The sequence below is a fragment of the Pristiophorus japonicus genome, chromosome 9 (assembly GCF_044704955.1).
Source record: "Pristiophorus japonicus isolate sPriJap1 chromosome 9, sPriJap1.hap1, whole genome shotgun sequence".
Classification (NCBI taxonomy): Eukaryota; Metazoa; Chordata; class Chondrichthyes; family Pristiophoridae; genus Pristiophorus; species Pristiophorus japonicus.
The window spans coordinates 46135610-46163582 of record NC_091985.1 but is presented as its reverse complement, the minus strand read 5'-3'; the positions used below and the strand labels follow the sequence as shown (position 1 = coordinate 46163582).

At 46.0% G+C, this 27973-nt stretch overlaps 1 protein-coding gene across 1 annotated transcript in view; it reads right to left on the bottom strand.

The window, feature by feature from the left end:
* The window catches only part of LOC139273885 (lutropin-choriogonadotropic hormone receptor-like), a 122154-nt gene that overhangs the window by 48672 nt on the left and 45509 nt on the right, over window positions 1–27973 (bottom strand). The window contains exons 3-5 of the mRNA XM_070890960.1: window positions 27065–27207; window positions 17767–17835; window positions 10278–10352 (exon numbers count right to left, since the gene is read on the bottom strand). Coding sequence (XP_070747061.1) covers window positions 10278–10352; window positions 17767–17835; window positions 27065–27207 — 287 coding nt within the window. The remainder of the gene's footprint in view (window positions 1–10277; window positions 10353–17766; window positions 17836–27064; window positions 27208–27973) is intronic.

Below are 27973 nucleotides of genomic sequence, written 5' to 3'. Positions count from 1 at the left end.
GCAGGTACAGCAAGTGATCAGGAAGGCCAATGGAATCTTGGCCTTTGTTGCAAAGGGGATGGAGTATAAAAGCAGGGAAGTCTTGCTACAGTTGTACCGGATATTGGTGAGGCCTCACCTGGAATACTGCATGCAATTTTGGTTTCCATATTTACGAAAGGATATACTTGCTTTGGAGGCAGTTCAGAGAAGGTTCACTAGGTTGATTCCAGAGATGAGGGGGTTGACTTATGAGGAAAGGTTGAGTAGATTGGGTCTCTATTCATTGGAATTCAGAAGAATGAGAGATGATCTTATCGAAACATATAAGATTATGAGGGGGCTTGACAAGGTGGATGCAGAGAGGATGTTTCCACTGATAGGGGAGACTAGAACTTGAGGGCATAATCTTAGAATACGGGGCCGCCCATTTAAAACAGAGATGAGGAGAAATTTCTTCTCTCAAAGGGTTGTAAATCTGTGGAATTAGCTGCCTCAGAGAGCTGTGGAAGCTGGGACATTGAATAAATTTAAGACAGAAATAGACAGTTTCTTAAACGATAAGGGAATAAGGGGTTATGGGGAGCGGGCAGGAAAGTGGACCTGAGTCCATGATCGGATCAGCCATGATCGTATTAAATGGCAGAACAGGCTCGAGGGGCCGTTTGGCCTACTCCTGCTCCTAATATTAAAAAAAAACGTTAAGATAAAGGGCTAGAAATTTGGGCACGCTCATTTTTGAAAGCTTCTAAAATTAGCGCCAGGCAGTAATGATTGAGCTTCCACTGTTCGCGCTCCAGGAAATAACTGGAGTGCTAAATCAAGTGCAAATGACCTCAGTAGAGCCCTACCAGCAGGGGCTCTACCAGCAGAGCGATAATTAATTTTAGGTGCAATGCAATCAGGAATGAACCTTCACATTGGCTCCGTCCAGCTCTTGAAGGGGTGGTTCCATCATTGTGCAAATCCTCATTATCAGCAATGCTGGCTGTGAAGGCAATCTGCAACCAACTGAATCCGCTGTTCGTCATGGCTGATCCCAAATCCAGGGAGAGAGCTCGTCGTTGAGGTATTACATTTTGGTAGGAAGAATAGGGAGGTCACTTATTACTTAGAGGGTGCGAGTCTATGTAGGGTAGAGGAACAAAGGGATCTCGGAGTACAAATACACAAATCGCTAAATGTTGCGACACAGGTTAGCAAGGCCATAGAAAAAGCAAACCAAGCACTAAGGTTTATTCTAGAGGTATAGAACTGAAAAGTAGGGTAGTTATGTTAAACCTGTATCGAACCTTGGTTAGACCACACTCAGGGGGCGAAATTCGGGTTCTTTGCCCCCTGCGGACACTAACGGGGCGCAAATGAGTTTTTGCCCAGGCGCAGCTAAAACAGCGCCTCCCGCTAAATCGGGCGGGGGGGGGGGGGTTGCGGCAGTGCTAACAGGTAGCGCCCTGCTCAGCTGCACCCGGCAATGATGGCGTCACTGCCATGCGCAGCACTCCATTACCGTCCTAGAAGCTAAATTCGGTCACGCCCCATCTTACTGCCTGGTGCTGACAACGTCAGCTTCAGCTGTCGAGTTTCAGTCGGGAGTCGGCTGCAGGAGCACTATTTAAAGGCGCCATCTTTAGGAAACATTTTAGTCAGCCATTACTGTTTGCAGCTTACTGATGCATAACCAGACAGGCTGTTTGACAGATTTGACCGATTTGCAGTTGAAGGAGTGTTCTGGCTCTTAAACATTCCTGTCTTTCATTGAGGGCAGATTTGAAACGACAACATTTATTAGCACTCGACTTCCTGCTCCTTAGGCAGAGAGAAAGGCAAGCAGAAAGTCAGGGAGAAAGACTGAGAGAACAGCAGCAAAATGTGGCCAGAGGGAGGAGACCCAACAGGACTGTCAAAAGTGGATCTTACAGTCACAGGGTATTCTGGCAGCAGTTTTAATACATCAATTTCACTGTGTGTTTGAAGGCTACACTCCAGCAAGACGTGGTCACAGAGCTCTACCATCTGCTGCAACCAGACCTTGAGCCTCACACCAGGGTGAGGACAGCTCTCTCAGTGGCATTCAAGGTGACCATCACGCTCAATTTGTACGCCATTGGATCCTTCCAGTGTGCAACATCTCCCAGTTTGCCGTCCATTGCTCCATCTGCAAGGTCACAGATGCTCTGTACAGAAGGAGAAGGGACTACATTTCCTTCCCGATGACCCGGGGGAAACAGCTGGATCATGCATGTGGCTGTGCCAGGTTAGCGAGCTTCCCCATGGTGCAGGGTGCCATTCATTGCACCCACATCGCTTTGCGGGCACCGCATCACAATCCTGAGGTATTTCGTAACCACAAAACCTACCACTCACTGAATGTGCAGTTGGTGTACGACCACACACGTCAAATACTCACCTTCAATGTCTGTTATCCTGGCAGTGCCAGCTCTCTTCCAGCCACCACATGAAGCTCTCAGCTGGCTGGTCAGAGACAAGGGCTATCCACTCTCCACCTGGCTCATGACTCCCCTCCGCAACCCCAACACTCCTGCCCTGCACTCATATAATGAGAGCCATGCCGTATCAGGACCATCACTGAGCAGACCATTGGAGTGCTCAAGCAACGGTTCCGCTGCCTTGACCGCTCGGGAGGAGTCCTCCAGTAGGCTGAGAGGGTGTCCTGAGTTGTCGTCGTCTGTTGCATGCTGCACAACTTGGCCATCATGAGGACGCAGCCATTGCCACCAGTCATAGCTCCACTACCTCAGGAGGACGAGGACAAGGGCGAGGAACAATCGCGATTCTGCAAGATAGTCCGCGACCGTCTCATCAAACTTTGGTTCTGTTGTGTTCCTAACACGGATGAGACTGCACACAGGGAGGTTAATGTGGCAGTGACCTCAGTCTTTATTAAGACACTCCAGAGTGAGTAACAGGCCTTAGGGGCCGGCTTATATACAGTGCTCCCAAGGGATGCTGGGGTCCCTTGGGACTTCAGGGGATGCGCTCCCTGGTGGCGGAACATGGGAGTGCATGATTTACAGATACACAACAGGTTTCACTGAATTCCAACCCATATCCCGGTTCCTCTGGAGGTCCCCATCATCATATCAATTTGCCCTTCCATACCACACCCCCAAATTGAAATGAGACACCACCAAAGATGAAATATTCCAATTCAAATAAAGAATAAATATATTTAACAATCACTTTTGTGCATTTCCTTATATCCCCTCTTAACACTCGGTTTAACTAGTTGACAACTCCTCCGCAGTGTGTTCCCTGTGGCTGCAGCACGGATGGTGGAAGGCTGCTGTGTGTCAGGGCCCTCGACCAGCTCTGGGCCTGGAAAGCCCGGCTGTCGTCTGCACCACCTCAGGTTGGTCGGCGTCGGTCTGGGCTGGCTGAGTGACAGGCAGTGACAAGTGCAATGGCGGAGTGGCAGTAGTGGGATCAGGAATACTGTCATCCTGAGAGAGGACAGCAGGTTCCTGTTCCACTAACATGGCCCCGGGGTAGAACCTCAGCATCCCCACTAATCTGATGGAGCACAGACTAGTGACCTTCTGCGACACCGTGAGATCCCAGTGGACTGTGGTGGATCCAGCGGCGATGGCAGCAGTCAGGGCACATAAGGCATCCAGCTGTGACTGCATGAGAGCAGTCTGAGACTCGATGGCAGTAACCATTGTCTGCATTACAGCACCAAGACGTTGCGTTGTTTCCGCCTGTGCTGCAATGGAAGCTGCCACATCGCCCATGACACGCGTCATGATATCTGGATCCGCACGGTCTCTCTGGGAGTCCACCATCGTCTGCAGACTGGCAATGATGGGCTCCATGGTGTGCAATGCTGGAGGTGGACTCCTCAACGTTCCTTACCATAGCGGAGAGGCTCTCAGGCACCTTTGCCATTGCACCTATTATGTCGGAGTGCATGGCCATCACCCTTCTTGCGAATGCCTCCCCATCGAGGTTCTCATCCGAGTCCTGTACAGCAGAACTCGTTCGAACTCGCCCTCCAGGGAGATGGCTCCCGAGGTACCCTTTCCCCATGACCTTGTTGCAGCCTGCTAGGCCCCAGTGCATCACCCTGTGCAGACCCCTCTGCTAAGCTAACCTCTAAGGACCACGTAGTGCCAGTCTCTGAGCTAGTGCCTGCAGGTGAGAGATGCAATGACGTAGTGCTTGGGCCCTCTTCCTCCTCTTCTCCCTCCTCAGTGTGATAGGGGGCTCAAGTACAGGCTGCACATCTGCTTGCTGATTATCTGAAAGCATAAATGGCACAAGACTCGCCTTAAGGTGAAGGCAGGGGGTCACAAATGGAACAAGGAAGGCAGAAGCTATCAAGAGCTGGAAACTGATAAAGCCTTTTGGTGTGACGGGGAAGTGGGATGAGAAATGGAGAGGCGATAAAGATATCGTTGTTGCCACCAACGGGATCAACGTCTCCGCTGGCCACGGCGTCCACCACCAGTGGCCCAGTGAGCCACAGAACTCACTCCTCCAGTTCAGAGAACTACTGCAGTTGAGGTTCACCCCCACCAGTCCTCTGCTGCTCCCTCCTATTTCGTGCCACCTTGGCCTGAAAAAGAAAGGAACTTGTGTGAGTAAAAGTCCAGCTATGTATATGGGAGATATGCCTGCTGTGACTGAATAGCTGTGAATGTAGGCAAGGTGTGAGATGAGGATGTGAGTATGAGTAGCTGCACATGTTTGGTGGGGAAGTGGTGGTTTGCAGTGTGCACAGGCAGAGTTTCAGAGGCTGGTATGTAGGAGGTGTGGAAGCATGTACTCCCTTCGCCGACAGAGGTCGTTGAATTTCTTGCGGCACTTTGTCAGGGTTCGGTCTACCACAGTGCTGGCTGGCATCTCCTCGGCCACTTCTCTCCACATGGCCCTGAAGACCTGTAGCAATGGCCTCCTTCCAGATGCGGGGAACAGTGATTCCCTCCTTCTTGCCACTGCCCCCAACGATGTCTCCAATGCCATATCACTGAAGTGCCTGGTCCTCTCCCTTGCAGCAGGATTTCCAGCAGCCATCCCAGAAAGTTGTTACATTAGCTCACAGCTCTCCCTCGAGTGCGGAAATGCTGAAAATGAGCAGCTTGATATTACCCGCCCTTTAAGAATCAGCCAGTGTGAAGGATGATTGCTGAATACAAGTCACCTGAAATTGGGTAGCGCTCTGCAATTTGAGCCTCTGCAGTGCCCCACTGAGGTCATTAACACCTCATTTACTGCCCCCTTCCTTCCAGGGGCACTAAAGGCCAATTTAGCAGAAGTGAGCTCACTTTTCAAGCTTTTAAAAGTTATTGTCCCAAATGGGGTGTTACCAAATTTCACCCCCTCAGAGTACTGTGCACAGTTCTGGTCGCCATGTTATAAAAAGAATATAGAGGCACGGAAGAGGGTGTAGAGAAGATTTACAAGGATACCACCAGAAATATCAGGAAAGGATGAAAAGGCTGGCTCTCTTTTCTCTTGAAAAAAAGGCTGAGGGGTGACTTAATAGAGGGCTTTAAAATTATGAAAGGTTTTGATTGAGTGGATACAGGAGAATGTTTCCACTTGTGGGGAAGAACATAACTAGAGGTCATCAATATAAGATAGTCACCAAGAAATCCATAGGGAATTCAGGAGAAACTTTTTTATCCAAAGAGTGATGAGAATGTGGAACTCACTATCACAGGGAGTGGTTGAAGCCAATAGTACAGATGCATTTAAGGGGAGGCTAGACAAGCATAAGAGGGAGAAGGGGATAGAGGATTATGCTGATAGATTTAGATGAGGAAAGATGGGAGGAGGCTCGCGTGGAGCATAAACGCCAGCATGGACTGGTTTGGGCCGAATGGCCTGCTTCTATACCGTATATATATCCTTTGTAATCCTATGTAGTATAATGTTTCACCGACCAGACATTGGAGGCATTGATCGCGGGAATGGAACGAAGAAGGGCAGTGCTGTTCCTGTCCAGTGCCCCAGGTCTACAGGGCAATGTGGAAAAAAGTGGCCCAGGAGGTCATCTGGAGCCTGACACAGTGGCAGAAGAAATTCAGTGACCTCAGTGAGGTGGTCAGAGCGAGTACATGCTTCAACAGGTCCTACATATCAACATCTGAACCTCAGTCTGTACACACTGCACAAAGCATGGAGAGAAAGCAGGAAAGGTTACTGAGGGAATGATCAGCCATGATTTTATTGAATGGCGGTGCAGGCTCAAAGGGCCGAATGGCCTACTTCTGCACCTAGTTTCTACGTTTCTATGTTTTAACCCCCATCACGTACCCATCAAGCAGCTCCACCTACTAAAATTCACATCCAAATCTCATGCCTTGCCTACAATTACAGCTATTCAACTATGGCATGCACATCTCCCAAACACTCAGCTGCACTCACACTCACACACATTCATTTCTCTTGCAGGCCAAGATGGCCAACAATAGGAGGGAGCAGCAGAGAAGAGGCGGGGGCAATGCGCAACTCCAGCAGCTTACAGACCTTGAGGAGTGAGTGCTGTGACTCATTGAGCAGCAGGTGGTGGGCACCATGGCCATCGGCGACGTCGATCCCATTGGGAACAACAACGGTATCTTCATCCCCTCTCCCTTTCTCATCCCACTTCCCCCTCACACCAGAAGGCTTTATCACTATCCAGCTCCTGATACTGTCTGCATTCTTTGCTCCATTCCTGTCCCCCTGCCCGCACCATAAAGCTTATAGCCTTTATTCTTTCAGATCATCAACAACCAGATGACCAGCCAGTCCATCAGCCTCCTAAGGAAGGAGAAGAGGGGGAGGAGCAAAACACCACGTCACTGCATCTCTCACCCACAGTGACCACCTCAAATACTGGTACTACGCAATCTTTAGAGGCAAGTTTAGAAACTTTAGGGGTCTGCACTGGGTAGATCCACCGGGAACGAGCGGGCTGCAGCAAGGCCTGGGGGAAAGGGTAGCTTGGGATATGCTCCCCAGAACAAAAGTTCACGCATGAGTTCTGCTGCGCAGGACTCATATGAGGACCTTGATGGGGAGGCATTTACAAGAAGCGTGATGGCCATGCACTCGGAGATGATAGGTGCAATGGCAAGGGTGCCTGAGAGCCTCTCAGTAATGGTAAGAAGTGTGGAGGAGTCCGCCTCCAACATTGCACAGAGCTTTGCGCGCACACTATAGTGCCCATCAGTTCCACCCTATAGAGGATGGTGGACTCCCAGAGAGACCGTGTAGATCTAGACCTCATGATGCGTGTCATGGGCGATGTGGCAGCTTCCATTGCAGCACAGGCGGAAGCGACGCAACGTCTTAGTGCTGTCATGCCTTCAATGGTTGGTGGCATTGAGTCTCAGACTGCTCTCATGCAGTCTCGATGGGAGACATTTACGCAAGCTCTGACTGCTGCCATCGTCGCTGGGTCCACCACAGTCCACTGGTGATCTCATGGTGTCGCAGCAGGCCACCAATCTGTGGTCCAGCAGATCGGTGGGGATGCTGAGGTGCTGCCCCGGGGGAGTGGGTCTGTGGAGCAGGAACCTGCTGTCCTCTCAGGATGACAGCATTTCTGATCCCACCAATGCCACTCTGCAATTGCACTTGTCGCTGCCTGTCATCCAGTCAGCCCACACTGGCACCGCCCATCCTGAGGTGGCGCAGTGTACAGCCGGGCCTTCCAGGCCCAGAGTTGGTCGAGGGCATCCTGCAAGGCCATCTGTAGTCTCTGGCACCGACAGTCAGCAGCCTACCACCAGCCCTGCTGCAGCCACTGTAGGAGCAGTAGATTAGGAAAAGGTACTGCAAAGAGCGGATGTAAGGGATTGCACAAGTGTGATTAAATTAATGATTTGGATGAAGGGACTGAGTGCAATGTAACCAAGTTTGCTGTTGATACAAAGATAGGTGGGAAAGCATGTTGTGAGGAGGACACAAAGAATCTACAAAGGGATATATAGGCTCAGTGAGTGGGCAAAAATTTGGCAGATGGACTATAATGTGGGAAAATGTGAGGCTGGCCACTGTGGTAGGAAAAATAAAAAAGCAAATTATTATTTAAATGGGAAGAGATTACAAAATGCTGTAGGTCAGAGGGATCTGGGGGTTCTTGTACATGAATCACAAAAATTAGCAAGCAGGTACAGCAAGTAATCAGGAAGGCAAATGGAATGTTGGCCCTTATTGCAAAGGGGATGTAGTATAAAAGTAGGGAAGTCCTGCTCCAACTGTACAGAGCGCTGTAAGACCATACCTGGAGTACTGTGTACAGTTTTGGTCTTATTTAAGGAAGGATATACTTGCATTTGAGGCAGCTCAGAGAAGGTTCACGAGGTTGATTCCAGAGATGAAGGGGGTCATCATATGAGGAAAGGTTGAGCAGGTTGGGCCTATACACATTGGAGTTTAGAAGAATGAGAGGTGATCTTATTGAAACAGATAAGATTCTGAGGAGGCTTGACGAGGCAGATGCAGCGAGGATATTTCCCCTCATGGGGGAATCTAGAACTAGGGGACATATTTTCAGAATAAGGGCCCAATTAAAACAGAAATGAGGAGGAATTTCTTCTCCCAGAGGGTCGTGAATCTTTGGAATTCTCTACCCCAGAGAGCTGTGAAGGCTGGGTCTTTGAATATATTTAAGGTAGAGATAGACAGATTTTTGAATGATAAGGGAGTCAAGGGTTATGGGGAACGGGCAGGGAAGTAGAGTTGAGGCCAGGATCAGATCAGCCATGATCTTACAGAAAGGCGGAGCAGGCTTGAGGAGTCAAATTTCTTATGTTCCTATTTCTTATATTCTTAATATTGTTGTTGTATATATGTGGTTTCTGAATTTGGATAAATGTATTAATGCAATGTGGCAGATTTGGTGCTGTGTCTCATTTCAGCTTTGGGGTGTGATATGGAATGAGAAATTGATGGAATGATGGGACTTGCTGAGCAACCGGGAAGTGGCCTTGAATTCATTGGAACCGAAGCCTGATGAGGCGGACATGGACCGCCCTTCCACAAGGCCGATTGAGTGGCTGCCTCCTCCATCGCTGCTGTTTGTCCTCTTGTTCATCCTCCTCCTCATCTCCCTTTTCCTCCTCCTGAGCGGCAATGGCTGTACCCTGATGATGGCCAAGTTGTGCAGCATGCAGCAGACAATGACAAAATGGAACACCCGCTCAGCTGAGTACTGGAGGGCCCCTGCACCATGGGGAAGCTCGCTACCCTGGCAAACTTACATGCACTCTCGTGCTGCTTCTCTCTGGTGATGGGGAAGGAAATGTAGTCCCGTCTCCTTCTGTAGAGAGCATCTGTGATCTTGCGGATGCAGCAATGCACGGCAAACTGCGATATGTTAGATATGTCTCCTGTTGCACACTGGAAGGATCCGCTGGTGTAGAAATTGAGGGCGACGGTGACCTTGACTGTCACTGAGAGAGCCGTGCTCACCTGGTCTGAGGCTGGAGTTCTGATTACAGGAGGTGGAAGAGTTCTGTGACCATGTCCTTGGTAAAGCAGAGCCTTCTAAGACACTGTTCCTCAGTGAAATTGATGTAGGAGAACTGCTGCTGGAATACCCATGGAGGGTAAGGTCTCCTGTTGAGAGCCCTGTTGGCTCTCCTCCCTCTGGTCACATTTCGCAATCTTTCTCTCTGCCTCCCCTGCCTCCGACATTAATGCTGGAGTGTGAGGTCCAGTGCCAGTACAGCCCCAATGAACATATGGAAACGTTGCACTTTTAAATCTCACCTAAATGATGCTGAAGCCTCCTGAAAGTGAAAAACGCTGAAATCGCTCAAATGGTTGCATTAACAAGACAAAACTGATAAAGCAGCAATATTTACCGACTACAAATAAGCCGGATGTTGATGCCTTTCAATACCACTCCTCCAGCAGCCATCTGCATACCGCTTCCTGTCATTGGTGACAGCAGGCGCTCATGGAAGGGAGCGAGAGGGAACTGCTGATCTGGGGTGGTAATGGGGTGCTGCGCACCGGATAATGTCACAATTAACGGGGCGCTACGGACTGAGGCGGTAAGTCTTAGTGCCAGCGCAAAACTGGCAAGGAGGTTCACAGCGTCGTTGAATTCGCTGCGCCCAGGCGCAAACTCATTTGTGCCCCGTTATCACCACCCGGAAGCTCTAACGGGAGGTGCAAAGGAGAGCAATTTTCCCCCCAAAAAGTTTATTTTCATTTCAAAAAGCTTAATTTGCAGTTTTGATGGAGTCTATTTTACAATTAATGTAAATACATGGTTTAAAATTAATATTGTTTGTAACCTACATGAAGTGAAAAGTAGATAAGTTGCTGTAACTTACAATACATCTGGTCCAATAGCTCCCTTGAAAGCATCATCGTGTATTGTCCTTAGATTTTTATTATCATTAAGTTCCCTGCAAAAAATTTTAATATCATTGCTATGTTTAAATCTTCAATGAAATAAAGAACATACATATGCTAGAAACATAGAATTATATATAATTTAAGGCTTTTTCCTTAATCTGCCATCAGTCCCCTACAAAAAAATCCACAAATCACTGAAGACATGTATAATCCTCAGGACATCAAGAAACTATCTTTCAATACATGCATACATTGTACATTTTATAAAGTAAATTCGTGTTAAGTTCAATTTGCCAACGTAAAATAATGTGCTTTTAAACATTTTTTATTGTGAATTTTTGTGCTCAACAAGATGAGGGACATTAATACAAAAAGTAAAATAATTCAGAGGCGGGAAATCGGAAATAAAAACAGAAAATACTGGAAACACTCCAGACCAGGCAGCATCTGTGGAGAGAGGGAGTTAGGGTTGAGATTTGAGGGTGATCCTTCCTCTTGCCACAGGTGCTGACCTGCTGTGTTTCCAGCACCTTCTATTTTTATTTGAAGGATACTAATTCTAGGGAATAGAACATTTCCTATTCTTGACATTCATTGTCAGCATCATGCATTCCTGTGTTGGGTACATTATCGTTAGGTGCAGTATACAGTTCTTTCTACTCTCTGTCAACAAAGTCCTCGGCCCAACTTCAGAAGAGAGAGTATCCTCTATTGCTCTAATGTGACATTTTTCCATTTCCCACACTAGCCATACTTGGGGCCCATTCCCACTAGGAACTGACTTGAGTTTGCAGAACATCTTTTCTTACCAGAGTACAGTTCAATTCTTAGTAAGGGTTGATCTTTCCATTGCTAGTAATTGACCTCAGATTTCATATATAGAAGGGAATTCCTTCCAGATCATTTCATTTTAAAGTTCAACAAAGTAACACAAGAAAATACAGCAGAATCTCTTATTTAAAGTTGAAAATTACTGTTGGTGATAATATCAAAGGTCAATATCATATGACAGTCCTGTCTACTATTTTAATGGACCATTAACCCGTTTATTTTAAATGGGCTAAAATATTGAACAGAGGATCGTCATAGGGCTGCATTCAGCGTTATCGGCTACAGTAATATCTAGCCTTTAGTCAAGTCAAAGCCTTGATTATAATAATTATGACTGATACGACTTACAATGATGTCTAGCTTTGTGACATTAGACAAAATATTAGTTCCTATAATAACATCTGTTTCTTCTAAAGGGAATCTTCTTTATACAAATAGATACAGGTTTGGCATAAGAAAATTGGATAGTCCCACTTGAGACACCAAGACAGAATCTATAGGAATGATGAAGAAAGAACTTTGGAAAAGACTGCCAATCCAGTCCAAGATCTTGAGTAGGGGGAGAAGGGTTCAGTTGGGAACTGGGAACATTGATTTATGATCCCAAAGCATTGAGGCAAGGCTAAAGTCTTAACAGATTCCTTCAGTCATTCTGGTAATAGAATCCGCTAAATATGTTCTAATATGCAAAATATGTTCTAATATGCAATCATAAACAGACATTTTGTAAATATACAATGAATTGTTATGCTGAAAGAAAACACCTTGCATTGACTCTAACCCCTCATCCCCGGAATCAACCGAGTGAACCTTCTCTGAACTGCCTCCAAAGCAAGTATATCTTTTCGTAAATATGGAAACCAAAACTGCACGCCGTATTCCAGGTGTGGTCTCACCAAAACCTTGTATAGCTGTAGCAAGACGTCGCTGCTTTTATATTCCATTCCCTTTGCAATAAAGGCCAAGATACCATTGGCCTTCCTGATCACTTGCTGTACCTGCATACTATCCTTTTGTGTTTCATGCACAAGTACCCCCAGGTCCCGCTATACTGCGGCACTTTGCGATCTTTCTCCATTTAAATAATAACTTGTTCTTTGATTTTTTTCTGCCAAAGTGCGTGAACTTACACTTTCCAACATTATACTCCATCTGCCAAATTTCTTCGTACTCACTTAGCCTGTCTCTGTCCTTTTGCAGATTTTTTGTGTCCTCCTCACACATTTAGACAGTACACTTTCAGACAGGATGTTGCAGGCTGTAGACTATCAAAGCTTTCAGGAGCTGAAAGCAGCCATTAGATTAAGCTTTCATAAGAACATAAGAAATAGGAGCAGGAGTAGGCCATTTGGCCCTTCGAGCCTGCTCTGTCATTCAATGAAGTCATGGCTGACCCGATCATGGACTCAGGTCCACTTCCCTGCCTGCTCCCAATAACCCCTTATTCCCTTATCGTTTAAGAAACTGTCTATCTCTGCCTTAAATTTATTCAATGTCCCAGTTTCCACAGCTCTCTGAGGCAGTGAATTCCACAGATTTACAACCCTCTGAGAGAAGAAATTTCTCCTCATCTCTGTTTTAAATGGGCGGCCCCTTATTCTAAGATCATGCCCTCTAGTTCTAGTCTCCCCCATCAGTGGAAACATCCTCTCTGCATCCAACTTGTCAAACGCACTCATAATCTTATACGTTTCGATAAGATCATCTCTCATTCTTCTGAATTCCAATGAGTAGAGGCCCAACCTACTCAATCTTTCCTCATAAGTCAACCCCCTCATCTCTGGAATCAACCGAGTGAACCTTCTCTGAACTGCCTCCAAAGCAAGTATATCCTTTCTTAAATATGGAAACCAAAACTGTACACAGTATTCCAGGTGTGGCCTCACCAATATCCTGTATAACTGTAGCAAGACTTCCCTGCTTTTATACTCCATCTGATCAGTTGACAGAGATCTAAGGCTTAGTAGAATTGCAACAGTTAGAGTTGACTTGACCTTCCACCCTCCATAAAATTGAGCTCATGCGAAATTCTGCTGCCTGTATCCTAACTCGCACCAAGTTGCGTTCACCCTTCACCCCGTTGCTCTCTGACCAAGATTGGCTCCCGTTCCGGCAACGCCTCAAATTTAAAATTCCCATTCTTGTTTTCAAATCCCTGCGTGGCCTCGCCCCTCCCTATCTCTGTAACTTACTCCAGCCTTACAATCTTCCGAGATCTCTGCACTCATCCAATCCTGGCCTCTTGTGCATCCCCATTTTAATCACTCCACCATTGGCGACCATGATTTCAGCTGCCTAGGCCCTAAGCTCTGAAATTCCCTCCCTCAACCTCTGTGCCTCTCTCTTCTCCTTTAAGACATTCCTTAAAACCTACATCTTTGACCCAGCTTTTGGTCAGCTGTCCGAATAGCTCCTTATGTGCCTCGAAGCCAAATTTTGTTTGACAATGCTCCCAAGAAGCACCTTGGGATGATTCACTATGTTAAAGGCACTATATAAATGCAAGTTGCTGTTGTTGTTGTTGAATATTTCTCAGATGCAAGCATCCATTATAGGAGGATTCTCTTAGAAACATAGAAAATAGGTGCAGGAGTAGGCCATTCGGCCCTTCTAGCCTGCACCGCCATTCAATGAGTTCATGGCTGAACATTCAACTTCAGTACCCCATTCCTGCTTTCTCGCCATACCCCTTGATCCCCCTAGCAGTAAGGACCTCATCTAACTCCTTTTTGAATATATTTAGTGAATTGGCCTCAACAACTTTCTGTGGTAGAGAATTCCACAGGTTCACCACTCTCTGGGTGAAGAAGTTCCTCCGCATCTCGGTCCTAAATGGCTTACCCCTTATCCTTAGACTGTGACCCCTGGTTCTGGACTTCCCCAACATTGGGAACATTCTTCCTGCATCTAACCTGTCTAACCCCGTCAGAATTTTATATGTTTCTATGAGGTCCCCTCTCATTCTTCTGAACTCCAGTGAATACAAGCCCAGTTGATCCAGTCTTTCTTGATAGGTCAGTCCCGCCATCCCGGGAATCAGTCTGGTGAACCTTCGCTGCACTCCCTCAATAGCAAGAATGTCCTTCCTCAGGTTAGGAGACCAAAACTGTACACAATACTCCAGGTGTGGCCTCACCAATGCCCTGTACAACTGTAGCAACACCTCCCTGCCCCTGTACTCAAATCCCCTTGCTATGAAGGCCAACATGCCATTTGCTTTCTTAACCGCCTGCTGCACCTGCATGCCAACCTTCAATGACTGATGTACCATGACACCCAGGTCTCTTTGCACCTCCCCTTTTCCTAATCTGTCACCATTCAGATAATAGTCTGTCTCTCTGTTTTTACCACCAAAGTGGATAACCTCACATTTATCCACATTATACTTCATCTGCCATGCATTTGCCCACTCACCTAACCTATCCAAGTCGCTCTGCAGCCTCACAGCATCCTCCTCGCAGCTCACACTGCCACCCAACTTAGTGTCATCCGCAAATTTGGAGATACTACATTTAATCCCCTCATCTAAATCATTAATGTACAGTGTAAACAGCTGGGGCCCCAGCACAGAACCTTGCGGTACCCCACTAGTCACTGCCTGCCATTCTGAAAAGTACCCATTTACTCCTACTCTTTGCTTCCTGTCTGACAACCAGTTCTCAATCCATGTCAGTACACTACCCCCAATCCCATGTGCTCTAACTTTGCACATCAATCTCTTGTGTGGGACCTTGTCGAACGCCTTCTGAAAGTCCAAATATACCACATCAACTGGTTCTCCCTTATCCACTCTACTGGAAACATCCTCAAAAAATTCCAGAAGATTTGTCAAGCATGATTTCCCTTTCACAAATCCATGCTGACTTGGACCTATCATGTCACCTCTTTCCAAATGCACTGCTATGACATCCTTAATAATTGATTCCATCATTTTACCCACTACCGATGTCAGGCTGACCGGTCTATAATTCCCTGTTTTCTCTCTCCCTCCTTTTTTAAAAAGTGGGGTTACATTGGCTACCCTCCACTCCATAGGAACTGATCCAGAGTCAATGGAATGTTGGAAAATGACTGTCAACGCATCCACTATTTCCAAGGCCACCTCCTTAAGTACTCTGGGATGCAGTCCATCAGGCCCTGGGGATTTATCGGCCTTCAATCCCATCAATTTCCCCAACACAATTTCCCGGCTAATAAGGATTTCCCTCAGTTCCTCCTCCTTACTAGACCCCCCGACCCCTTTTATAACCGGAAGGTTGTTCGTGTCCTCCTTCGTGAATACCGAACCAAAGTACTTGTTCAATTGGTCCGCCATTTCTTTGTTCCCCGTTATGACTTCCCCTGATTCTGACTGCAGGGGACCTACATTTGTCTTTACTAACCTTTTTCTCTTTACATATCTATAGAAACTTTTGCAATCCGTCTTAATGTTCCCTGCAAGCTTCTTCTCATACTCCATTTTCCCTGCCCTAATCAAACCCTTTGTCCTCCTCTGCTGAGTTCTAAATTTCTCCCAGTCCCCAGGTTCGCTGCTATTTCTGGCCAATTTGTATGCCACTTCCTTGGCTTTAATACTATCCCTGATTTCCCTTGATAGCCACGGTTGAGCCACCTTCCCTTTTTTATTTCTATGCCAGACAGGAATGTACAATTGTTGTAGTTCATCCATGCGGTCTCTAAATGTCTGCCATTGCCCATCCACAGTCAACCCCTTAAGTATCATTCGCCAATCCATCTCAGCCAATTCACGCCTCATACCTTCAAAGTTAGCCTTCTTTAAGTTCTGGACCATGGTCTCTGAATTAACTGTTTCATTCTCCATCCTAATGCAGAATTCCACCATATTATGGTCACTCTTCCCCAAGGGGCCTCGCACAACGAGATTGCTAATTAATCCTTTCTCATTACATAACACCCAGTCTAAGATGGCCTCCCCCCTAGTTGGTTCCTCGACATATTGGTCTAAAAAACCATCCCTTATGCACTCCAGAAAATCCTCCTCCACCGTATTGCTTCCAGTTTGGTTAGCCCAATCTATGTGCATATTAAAGTCACCCATTATAACTGCTGCACCTTTATTGCACGCACCCCTAATTTCCTGTTTGATGCCCTCCCCAACATCACTACTACTGTTTGGAGGTCTGTACACAACTCCCACTAACGTTTTTTGCCCTTTGGTGTTCTGCAGCTCTACCCATATAGATTCCACATCATCCAAGCTAATGTCCTTCCTAACTATTGCCTTAATCTCCTCCTTAACCAGCAATGCTACCCCACCTCCTTTTCCTTTTATTCTATCCTTCCTGAATGTTGAATACCCCTGGATGTTGAGTTCCCAGCCCTGCTCATCCTGGAGCCACGTCTCCGTAATCCCAATCACATCATATTTGTTAACATCTATTTGCAGAGTTAATTCATCCACCTTATTGCGGATACTCCTTGCATTAAGACACAAAGCCTTTAGGCTTGTTTTTTTAACACCCTCTGTCCTTTTAGAATTTTGCTGTACAATGGCCCTTTTTGTTCTTTGCCTTGGGTTTCTCTGCCCTCCACTTTTCCTCATCTCCTTTCTGTCTTTTGTTTTTGCCTCCTTTTTGTTTCCCTCTATCTCCCTGCATTGGTTCCCATCCCCCTGCCATATTAGTTTAGCTCCTCCCCAACAGCACTAGCAAACACTCCCCCGAGGACATTGGTTCCGATTCTGCCCAGGTGCAGACCGTCCGGATTGTACTGGTCCCACCTCCCCCAGAACCGGTTCCAATGCCCCAGGAATTTGAATCCCTCCCTGCTGCACCATTGCTCAAGCCACGTATTCATCTGAGCTATCCTGCGATTCCTACTCTGACTAGCACGTGGCACTTCTTGTGATGTGTGTAGCAAAATCGGAAATTTGTTTTTAAGGAACAGTTAGATATGTTTAACAAAATTGTAAACCCATTTAGAAATCAGATCTTTACAATTTTGTTACTCATTGCGCACCATCAGTAATGGTCTTTCTTCACCCTCTTCCCACTCCATAGTTTGAGTTTGCAACACTTAGTGCATAGAAAACAGCTTTGGCCTCGGCTAGTTCTAATTTGGAAAGTTCACACGTTTCAATGCATATTTCTCACAAACGAATAGTCATAAAATAACCCTCTCCAAACACTTGTTGAACATAAGACATTAGGTATTTTTGTCTGCACTGTTTCAACTGATAAAGCTGTCATCGACCACAAATACTTTTCATCTGTTACTCACATCATCAATCAAATCCTTAAGTTCAAAGTAATAACATTGTTATTCTTTGACTTGAACTCTGATTTTTTTTCACGAAAGAAGACATTCAGAAAATGAATAGTTCTGTACTGGAATCTATGAGATACTGTATACCACTTGTATCTTGTACTTTAGTTATCTGTGATTGAGAACCTTGGAGTTATCTTGTGGCTTATAAACTACATGAATTAAGACACTGTTTTTCTGTACTGTCCTTCAAAGACGCCAAAATGAAATCCTAAAGTACAACTATTGCTGTTTCTGATTTTAATTATTTTTTATAGGGTATTGCAAAGCACTCTGGTAAAACATTCCACATATTGCTTAGATCAAGGAAACAACAATGTATAAAATAAAGTAATAAACAAAACGTACAACTTATCCAGCTTTGTCGCATTGAATGCATAGCTTTGCACATCTTCAAAACCATTTTTGTACAGCTTCCTGAAAAGGCAAAGTTATTAGAATGTATTATTTGATGAATTATACATTAAGTGAAGTGAAAGCCTTTAAAGCTGTGGTGTCTTTGTTTGGGTTACACAGGACACTGATACTATTTCAGTGGTATACTGTTGACATCTCCGGTCTTGCTGAGAATATTCAAGAAAGTATCTTTAAAATTCCTCTTTGTAAAACAATTGAAGAATACATGCTGTGTGGCACAAGAGTTAAAAGTGAAAGGGGCCGAAATTGCCCTTTTTTGATAAGGCCTCTGACCGCCGGGAAGTGGCGGCCACGGGGCGGCACAGAATGGCCGCCAACACTCCGTGGAGGGGCCGCCATTTTAGAAATTGCCCTTCCTCAGGAGCGGAATGGTGTCCGGGACCGCTCCACCTGTTTTCCCGCCGCTGCGTGCACACGCCAACCCCTTACCGTCTGGCGGGGAAACCCTTGCGAATTTGCCCTCTGGAACGACACCCTGTTCCCCCAAATACTCCAGCTCATGGGTGCCTTCTTGAAGGCACAAGGTTGTTTTCCTATATGTTCTTCTTAGGCAGTCCCCTGGAGTTGAGGATGACTTGCTTCCACATTAAAATGAGTTCTAATGTGACTGATGAGACCAATGCAGAATCTACAGTCTCTGTCACAGGTGGGGCAGACGATGGTTGGAAGGACGGGTGGATGGGGTGGCTGATTTGTCGTACACTCCTTCCACTTTTTGTACTTGTCCAATATAAAGGACTTCCCTCATCTGCACTTGGAATATTACTGAAAAATCTAGAACACAGGGCAGGAAGGATGAAGGATAAACACAATGGCAACATTCAATAGAAAATACTTAAGGATCATTAAAGTTTTTATTGCCAATTTAAAAGCTCAGTTTTTTCAAATGTTTTTGAGTTCTAATTTTTTTTTACACAGTTCATGAGAATAGAATGATACAGCACAGGAGGCCATTCGGCCCATCATGCTGGTGCCGGCTCTTTGAAAGAGCTATCCTATTAGTCACACTGCTCTGTTCTTTCCCCAAATCTCTGCAAATTTTTCCCCTTCAAGTATTGAACCAATTCTCTTTTGAAAGTTATTACTGAATGTGCTTTGGCCACTCTTTCAGGCAGTGCATTGCAGATAACAACAACTCACTGTGCAAAATGTTGCTTCGTTCTATATTGCCTCCAGTTCTTTTCCCAGTCCTCACAAGCAGCAACCCCAACTGTCCCATCCTACTCTCCAACTAAACTTGCCGCCCAGCTTGCCCATGGGGGGCTAAGCTTGCCAATTTCCTACATGTGCAAATCATCCCTCCAAGCACTGACCCTGTGTATACTGGCAGTGGATCAGCCATCACGGATCCTCTGCAGATCTCCTTGCCGAATGTCCATTCACTTGTAAACAAGGACCTTACCATCCATGACCTTATCGCTTATCGTGGATGACTGCATCGACATCATGGCACTGACCGAAACTTAGCTCAGGGATGATGGCACATTACCTTTAAACAAAGCCCCCCCCGCCCGGCTATACCTTCCACCACTTGCCCTGCCCAGACTGCTGTGGTGGCGGTGTGGCTCTCATCACCAAATCATACCTTGGTCTGTCCCCCTATTCCTCCAGCACTTTCTTCGCCTTTGAACATCTCACCTTATTCCACCCCTCTCACCTCTCATTTAAAATTCTCATTCTCTACTGCCCACCTAAGTATGATAAAGATGTTATCACGGATATATCCTCACTGCTTTCCTCCCTCAGCCTCTGCACCGAGCGACTTCTCATCCTTGGTGATTTCAACCTACATCTCAATTCATCATGTTCTCTCTCCTCTGAGTTCACTACCCTCCTGTCCTCCCTTAATCTCTCCCTCCATGTGAATTGCTCAACCCATCCCCCTGACCTTGCCATCTCTCCTGGCCTCGCTATTCAAACTATGTCAATTACAGATAAGGCCATCTCTGACCATTTCCTTGTATCGCTCTCCACCCCCATCCCCCGTCCCCAATCCAAACCTACTTCCTTCTGCATCTGCCCCTGGAAAAACTCTCTTACAACTGCACTTATCAATTCCAAACTGTCCAGCCTGTCATGTATCTCACACTACTGTACATAACTGTATCTTACCATGCTATACATGACTGTAACTAGAGATGACCTGTAACCACAAGCTTACCTTACCACCAGGGGTGCACTTGCAGGAGACACTGGATACCTGTCCCAGACAGGTATATAAGGACAGGTCTCAGGCAAGTGTGGCATTCGAGAGCTGTGTAATAAAGGTGCAGGTCCTGAGTGACCTTGACTTCAGTATGTGCCTCGTGTGAATCTGTACTGCAGGGACAGGACTTTACACAACCTTTGGCCCTCCTTTCACCATGACAATACAAAGATGGGAGAAATAGCAATGTGTGAGGAGGATACAAAAAATCTGCAAAAGGATAGACAGGCTAAGTGAGTGGGCAAAAATTTGGCAGATGGAGTATAATGTTGGAAAGTGTGAGGTCATCCACTTTGGCAGAAAAAAATCAAAGAGCAAGTTATTATTTAAATGGAGAAAGATTGCAAAGTGCTGCAGTACAGCGGGACCTGGGGGTACTTGTGCATAAAACACAAAAGGATAGTATGCAGGTACAGCAAGTGATCAGGAAGGCCAATGGAATCTTGGCCTTTATTGCAAAGGGGATGGAGTATAAAAGCAGGGAAGTCTTGCTACAGCTATATAAGGTATTGGTGAGGCCACACCTGGAATACTGCGTGCAGTTTTGGTTTCCATATTTACGAAAGGATATACTTGCTTTGGAAGCAGTTCAGAGAAGGTTCACAAGGCTGATTCCGGAGATGAGGGGGCTGACTTATGAGGAAAGGTTTAGTAGGTTGGGCCTCTACTCATTGGAATTTAAAAGAATGAGAGGTGATCTTATCGAAACGTATAAGATTATGAGGGGGCTTGACAAGGTGGATGCAGAGAGGATGTTTCCACTGATAGGGGAGACTAGAACTAGAGGGCATAATCTTAGAATAAGGGGCCGCCCATTTAAAACTGAGATGAGGAGAAATTTGTGGATCTGTGGAATTCGCTGCCTCAGAGAGCTGTGGAAGCTGGGACATTGAATAAATTTAAGACAGAAATAGGCAGTTTCTTAAACGATAAGGGAATTAAGGGGTTATGGAGAGCAGGCAGGGAAGTGGACCTGAGTTCATGATCGGATCAGCCATGATCGTATTAAATGGCGGAGCAGGCTTGAAGGACCATATGGCCTACTCCTGCTCCTATTTCTTATGTTCTTATGACATTTCTGCAGCCACCGATCTGCTCAACCACACCCTCACCACCATCTTTGATGCCCTAGTCCCTATTAAAACCATTACTCTCTCTCACCTTGTCAGTTCCCACTGGTACAGGCTTCATTTTAGCTCCCTCAAGTCCAAGGGTCGCAGACTTGAACAGATGTGGCAGACAACAGGTTTAGCCATTCATTGCCAGATCTGGCTCGAACACATAAAGCATTATCAGGTCCTACTCTTGTCTGCAAAAACTGCTCACTATTCTAGCATCATTCTGGAATGCAAAGATAACACCCAGCTACTCTGCCCCTGCCTCAGCTCTTCTGCTGCTGAAACCCTCATCCATGCCTTTGTTACCTCTAGACTTGACTACTCCAACGCAGTCCTGGCTGGCCTCCCACATTCTACACTATGTAAACTTGAGGTCATCCAAAACGCGGCAGCCCGTGTCCTAACTCGCACCAAGTCACGATGACCCATCACCCCACCTACATTGGCTCCCAGTTAACGCTTCGATTTCAAAATTCTCATCCTTGTTTACAAATGTCTCCATGGCCTTGCCCCTCCCTATCTCTGTAATCTCTTTCAGCCTCACATCCCCACGAGCTGTTTCCATTCCTCAAATTCTGCCCTCTTGAGCATCCCTGATCGTGCTTGGGCCCTAGCTCTGGAACTCCCTCCCTAAACCTCTCTGCATCTCTCCCTTTCTTTCCTCCTTCAAGATGCTCCTTAAAATCTACCTTTTTAACCAAGCTTCTGGTCGTCTGCCGTAATTTCTTCTCATGTGGCTCGGTGTCAAATTTATCTGTTTTGTCATAACACTCCTGTGAAGCGCCTTGGGTCATTTTACTACGTTAAAGGCGCTATATAAATAAAATTGGTTGTTGTTACCTTAAATCTGCATCCTCTGGTTACCAACCCTTCTGCCACTGGAAAGTTTCTCCTTATTAACAAAACCCTTTCTAATTTTGAATCTCTATCAAATCTCCCCTTAACCTTCTCTGCTCTTTAGAGAACAGCCCCAGTTTCTCCAATCTCTCCACATTACTGAAGTCGTTCATCCCTAGTACCATTCTAGTAAATCTCCTCTGCATCTTTTCCAAGGACTTGACATCCTACCGAAAGTGTGGTGCCCAGGTTTGGCCACAATACTCCAGCTGAGGCCTAACCAGTGTTTTACAAAGGTTTAGCATAACTTCCTTGTTTTTATGCGCTATGCCTCCATTTATAAAGGATCCCATATGATTTTTTAACAGCCTTCTCAACTGTCCTGCCATCTTCAAAGACTTGCGTACATACAGCTCAGGTCTCTCTCTGTTCCTACACCCCCTTTAAAATGGTACTATTTAGTTTATATTTCCTCTGCCCATTCTTCCTACCAAAATGATTCACTTCACACTTCTCTGCATTACATTTCATCTGCTGCATGTCTTCCCATTTCACCAGTCTGTCTATGTCTTCCTGAAGTCTGCTACTATCCTGCTTACTATTTACAACCAATAGAGAAAGGCTACACAGCCAAACATGGCAAAGAATATTTTTTGAAAGATACATTTTCAAATTACACTCTTAAAAGTTGTCAAATTCTAGAAACAGTGCAAAATTGTCAAATGAATCTCCAGAAAGCAAATATAAAATAAATAGTGATGGCACACATAACATGAAGCAAAGGAGAACTAATGATGATATTGGAGCAATTCTGAGAGTAAAATTGTCAGTGTGAAAGATGATTGATTAAAAAAAAATGTAAACAAAGAATGCCATTTTTTTGGACAGTTTCTTTATTAGAAGATGAAAGGGGTAGAAAAGCCACAGTAAGAAATTAAAAAGAGACAAAATGAACGATTGTGGGTTCTAACCCAATTTGAATTTGCAGTTTTGCCTGAAGATAGGTCACAAGTGCAATCCCAAGCTCCCTGTCACTTGCCACTTCAATTGCCCAACCCTCTTGAATACTGTTCCAATGAAGCTCAATGCAAGCTCAAAGGTACAGCACCAAACTGTCTTAACTAGGCACTTTACAGCTTTCTGCCCCTCGTATTGACTCGAATAACTTCAGAGCTTAACTCGAGCTACCACTTTCTCTTCAGCTAAAAGTGCTGGTGATGTGGGAGGGGAAGGGAATGGGTTGGTACTTGGGGTGGGGACCAAACATAAGAACATAAGAATTAGGAACAGGAGTAGGCCATCTAGCCCCTCGAGCCTGCTCCGCCATTCAATAAGATCATGGCTGATCTGGCCGTGGACTCAGCTCCACTTACCCGCCTGCTCCCCGTAACCCTTAATTCCCTTATTGCTTAAAAATCTATCTATCTGTGACTTGAATACATTCAATGAGCTAGCCTCAACTGCTTCCTTGGGCAAAGAATTCCACAGCTTCACAACCCTCTGGGAGAAGAAATTCCTTCTCAACTCGGTTTTAAATTGGCTCCCCCGTATTTTGAGGCTGTGCCCCTTAGTTCTAGTCTCCCCGACCAGTGGAAACAACCTCTCTGCCTCTATCTTGTCTATCCGTTTCATGATTTTAAATGTTTCTATAAGATCACCCCTCATCCTTCTGAACTCCAACGAGTAAAGACCCAGTCTACTCAATCTATCATCATAAGGTAACCCCCTCATCTCCGGAATCAGCCTAATGAATCGTCTCTGTACCCCCTCCAAAGCCAGTAATATCCTTCCTTAAGTAAGGTGACCAAAACTGCACGCAGTACTCCAGGTGCGGCCTTACCAATACCCTATACAGTTGCAGCAGGACCTCCCTGCTTTTGTACTCCATCCCTCTTGCAATGAAGACCAACATTCCATTCGCCTTCCTGATTACCTGCTGCACCTGCAAACTAACTTTTTGGGATTCATGGACAAGGACCCCCAGGTCCCGCTGCATCTCAGCATGTTGTAATTTCTCCCCATTCAAATAATATTCCCTTTTACTGTTTTTTTTCCCAAGGTGGATGACCTCACACTTTCCGACATTGTATTCCATCTGCCAAACCTTAGCCCATTTGCTTAAGCTGTCCAAATCTCTTTGCAGCCTCTCTGTGTCCTCTACACAACCTGCTTTCCCACTAATCTTTGTGTCATCTGCAAATTTTGTTACACTACACTCTGTCCCCTCTTCCAGGTCATCTACGTATATTGTAAACAGTTGTGGTCCCAGCACCGATCCCTGTGGCACACCAGTAACCACCGATTTCCACCCCGAAAAGGATCCATTTATCCCGACTCTCTGCTTTCTGTTCGCCAGCCAATTCTCTATCCATGCTAATACATTTCCTCTGACTCCGCGTACCTTTATCTTCTGCAGTAACCTTTTGTGTGGCACCTTATCAAATGCCTTTTGGAAATCTAAATACACCACATCCATCAGTACACCTCTATCCACCATGCTCATTATATCCTCAAAGAATTCTAGTAAATTAGTTAAACATGATTTCCCCTTCATGAATCCATGCTGCGTCTGCTTGATTGCACTATTCCTATCTAGATGTCCCGCTATTTCTTCCTTAATGATAGTTTCATTTCAAGCATTTTCCCCACTACAGATGTTAAACTAACCGGCCTATAGTCTGCCTTTTGTCTGCCCCCTTTTTTAAACAGAGGCGTTACATTAGCTGCTTTCCAATCCGCTGGTACCTCCCCAGAGTCCAGAGAATTTTGGTAGATTATAACGAATACATCTGCTGTAACTTCCGCCATCTCTTTTAATACCCTGGGATGCATTTCATCAGGACCAGAGGACTTGTCTACCTTGAGTCCCATTAGCCTGTCCAGCACTACCCCACTAGTGATAGTGATTGTCTCAAGGTCCTCCCTTCCCACATTCCTGTGACCAGCAATTTTTGGCATGGTTTTTGTGTCTTCCACTGTGAAGACCGAAGCAAAATAATTGTTTAAGGTCTCAGCCATTTCCACATTTCCCATTATTAAATTCCCCTTCTCATCTTCTAAGGGACCAACATTTACTTTAGTCACTCTTTTCCATTTTATATATCTGTAAAAGCTTTTACTATCTGTTTTTATGTTTTGCGCAAGTTTACCTTCGTAATCTATCTTTCCTTTCTTTATTGCTTTTTTAGTCATTCTTTGCCGTTGTTTAAAATTTTCCCAATCTTCTAGTTTCCCACTAACCTTGGCCACCTTATACGCATTGGTCTTTGATTTGATACTCTCCTTTATTTCCTTGGTTATCCACGGCTGGTTATCCCTTCTCTTACCACCCTTCTTTTTCACTGGAATATATTTTTGTTGCGCACTATGAAAGAGCTCCTTAAAAGTCCTCCACTGTTCCTCAATTGTGCCACCATTTAGTCTGTGTTTCCAGTCTACTTTAGCCAACTCTGCCCTCATCCCACTGTAGTCCCCTTTGTTTAAGCATGGTACGCTCGTTTCTGACACAAATTCCTCACCCTCAATCCGTCCATTGGAACACTGCCAGGTGAGATGGTCTGCACCCTTGGTATTGCCCTTTTTTCTTCCACCAGGCTCCTAGACTCCTGGAACCTGCTCCACTTTGCCAGTTTACCAAGATTCTATTTCTATCTCCCTCACCCCTCACATCCTTCAGCTATTCAAATGTTCTTTGTGTTTCATGTATTTCTTTGCTTTCTCTACTGGGGGGTTATTTTGGCCAAAGGGTGAAAACAGACACTAAATGGGTGCAGTGTTAATAAGACGGCACATTGCAGGATGGCTCAGGAACCGAGGGAGAGGGCGCAGCACTATTCGTCCTCGTGGAGGAGGGATGTCCTGTACCCGCAGGAAAGAAGGACTCCCCCTGTCCCTCTCTCCTGCAGCAGCTGGTGCTGCTCTGCCTGGCCTCATCTCCTCCTCCCATTCCTCCTCCAGATCAAGGGGACGCCTAGCAAGGTCCCCATAATCAACTGCTCCCCTTTTCCTGGTGACTCTTATAAGATCTCCAAGTAGTACAGCATTCACTCTCTTTAGGTGAAATCCTCAGAGAATTTCCATTTGACAAGGTGTCCCAGAAAGCAACCCGACGTGTATCAAAAGTCCTCCTCAAATGCAGTGCAGTTAGTCGATCTCCAGCAGCAAGACAATAGTGAAAGCTGAGCGTGGCTTTAAGGTGGGCTAACCAGGCGCTGCAGCGCAAGACTCCATCTTGGCCTCATCAGAGACTCTTTTGCGCCTAAAGTACTTGGGGAAAATAGGCCCCATTGACTTCTGGCTATGTATCATTCCACAAGTGCTGGTCACACCTTGCCTAAGTGACCATTATTCATCTATAACAGCATGTGTTGTCAGTCTATTTAATTGAGAGAGGCATCACAACTGAGTTCAACCTTTCCCCACCCAACATTTATGCGCAAGCACTGCAAGAGGTGATCACTGATAGAATTTTCCCTACCTACCCCAGGGCACTAGTTCAATTGTAGGGCCCAAGCACTGTTCCACTAACTCATTACAGGCCACATTTGAACCTGGGAACTTTCTAGTCTGTATAACTGGGGAAATTCACCAATCAAAGGAGACTGCAATTCTAACACATCTTGATACATGATGTGGGAAAAACTATCAACCACAAATGAATTTATATTACAAACATTTTCAAATTGTGCCCCTGTTTCTTTATCAGGATCCAGTTCTACTGTAAAAATTGACCTATCAGGATTCATTTTATGAAATCTTGCGGACTCTTGCCTACTGGATGCATACAGCAGAAATTTTGCTGTGAACTTTCCAGAGTTTTCCGTCCACTAAAATTAAAATGAATCAGTGGAAAACCAAGGAGACTTCAAGCTCAAATTCCCAATATGCGCTCCCAGCAGGTGAGGTTTTACACCTGGAGTGCAACTTTGTAAAACTTACATTGCTGTGTTTAATCTAAATCTCAAATACGTTACTAATTCTCAAGAACTAATTTGATGCTGAACATTTGCCTTATGCATGTGGAGAAAGTACAGTGATTTATCTAACAGTCATAAGTTGTTATACTTACAATGTCAGGGATTCATTGTTCATTCCTTGAAATGCATTTTCTGGTATGGTTAGAAGGTGCAAATTATCGCATATTTCCCTGAAAATAAATATGCAGATTTTATTGAAAGGATAGTAAAGCACATCAATTAACATTATATTAATCTGTTGATGTAGACAATAAATTTACTGCCAGGTGGAATAATAATTCAAAAGTCATTTAGAAATCTACACATATAAATCTTCACTTAAAAGAACACAGCTTCTATGGGCCCAAGTTTCGAGCTGTGCCTAGAATGGCGTAGTCCCGACCTGGATGCCCGTTTTTCGTGCCACAAAGTGCGCCTAAAAAAACCTCCGTATCCTCCACCACCCTGCAAGTCCTCTGGCCCTCGGCGCAGCGCAGCAGGAGCTGTAGAGGGCGGAGCCAGGTCTCTGCGCTGAAAACAGTGCCGGGACCTCTGCACATGCGCGCTACAGTGGGCGCGCAAGTGCAGTAGCTCCAGGCGCCCAAAACTGTGTGGGAGGGGCCCAAAGCACGCAGCCCCTAGCCCTGGCCGAATGGCCTCACTGGGGCTGCGTGAATAAGGCTCCTCCCACGGCCAGCTCCTGCTTCCTCCCGACCCGACTCCTGCTTTCCGCCTCCGGACCGGACCCGACTCCCGCTCCCGCTCCCCCCCCACCCCCGGACCCGACCCGACCCGACTCCCGGTCCCCCCCCGACTGGACCCGACCCGACTCCCGCTCCCCCCCGCCCCCGGACTAGATCCGACCTGACCTCCCTCTCCCCGACCTGACCTCCCTCTCCCTCCCTCCCTCCCCCCGTCCCGAACCGAACCGACCTCCCTCCCACCACCCCCCCGACCCGACCCAACGCCACCTACCTGTAAATCTGGTGCTGGGGACGGGCCCTGCCCGAAGTCTCGGGCCC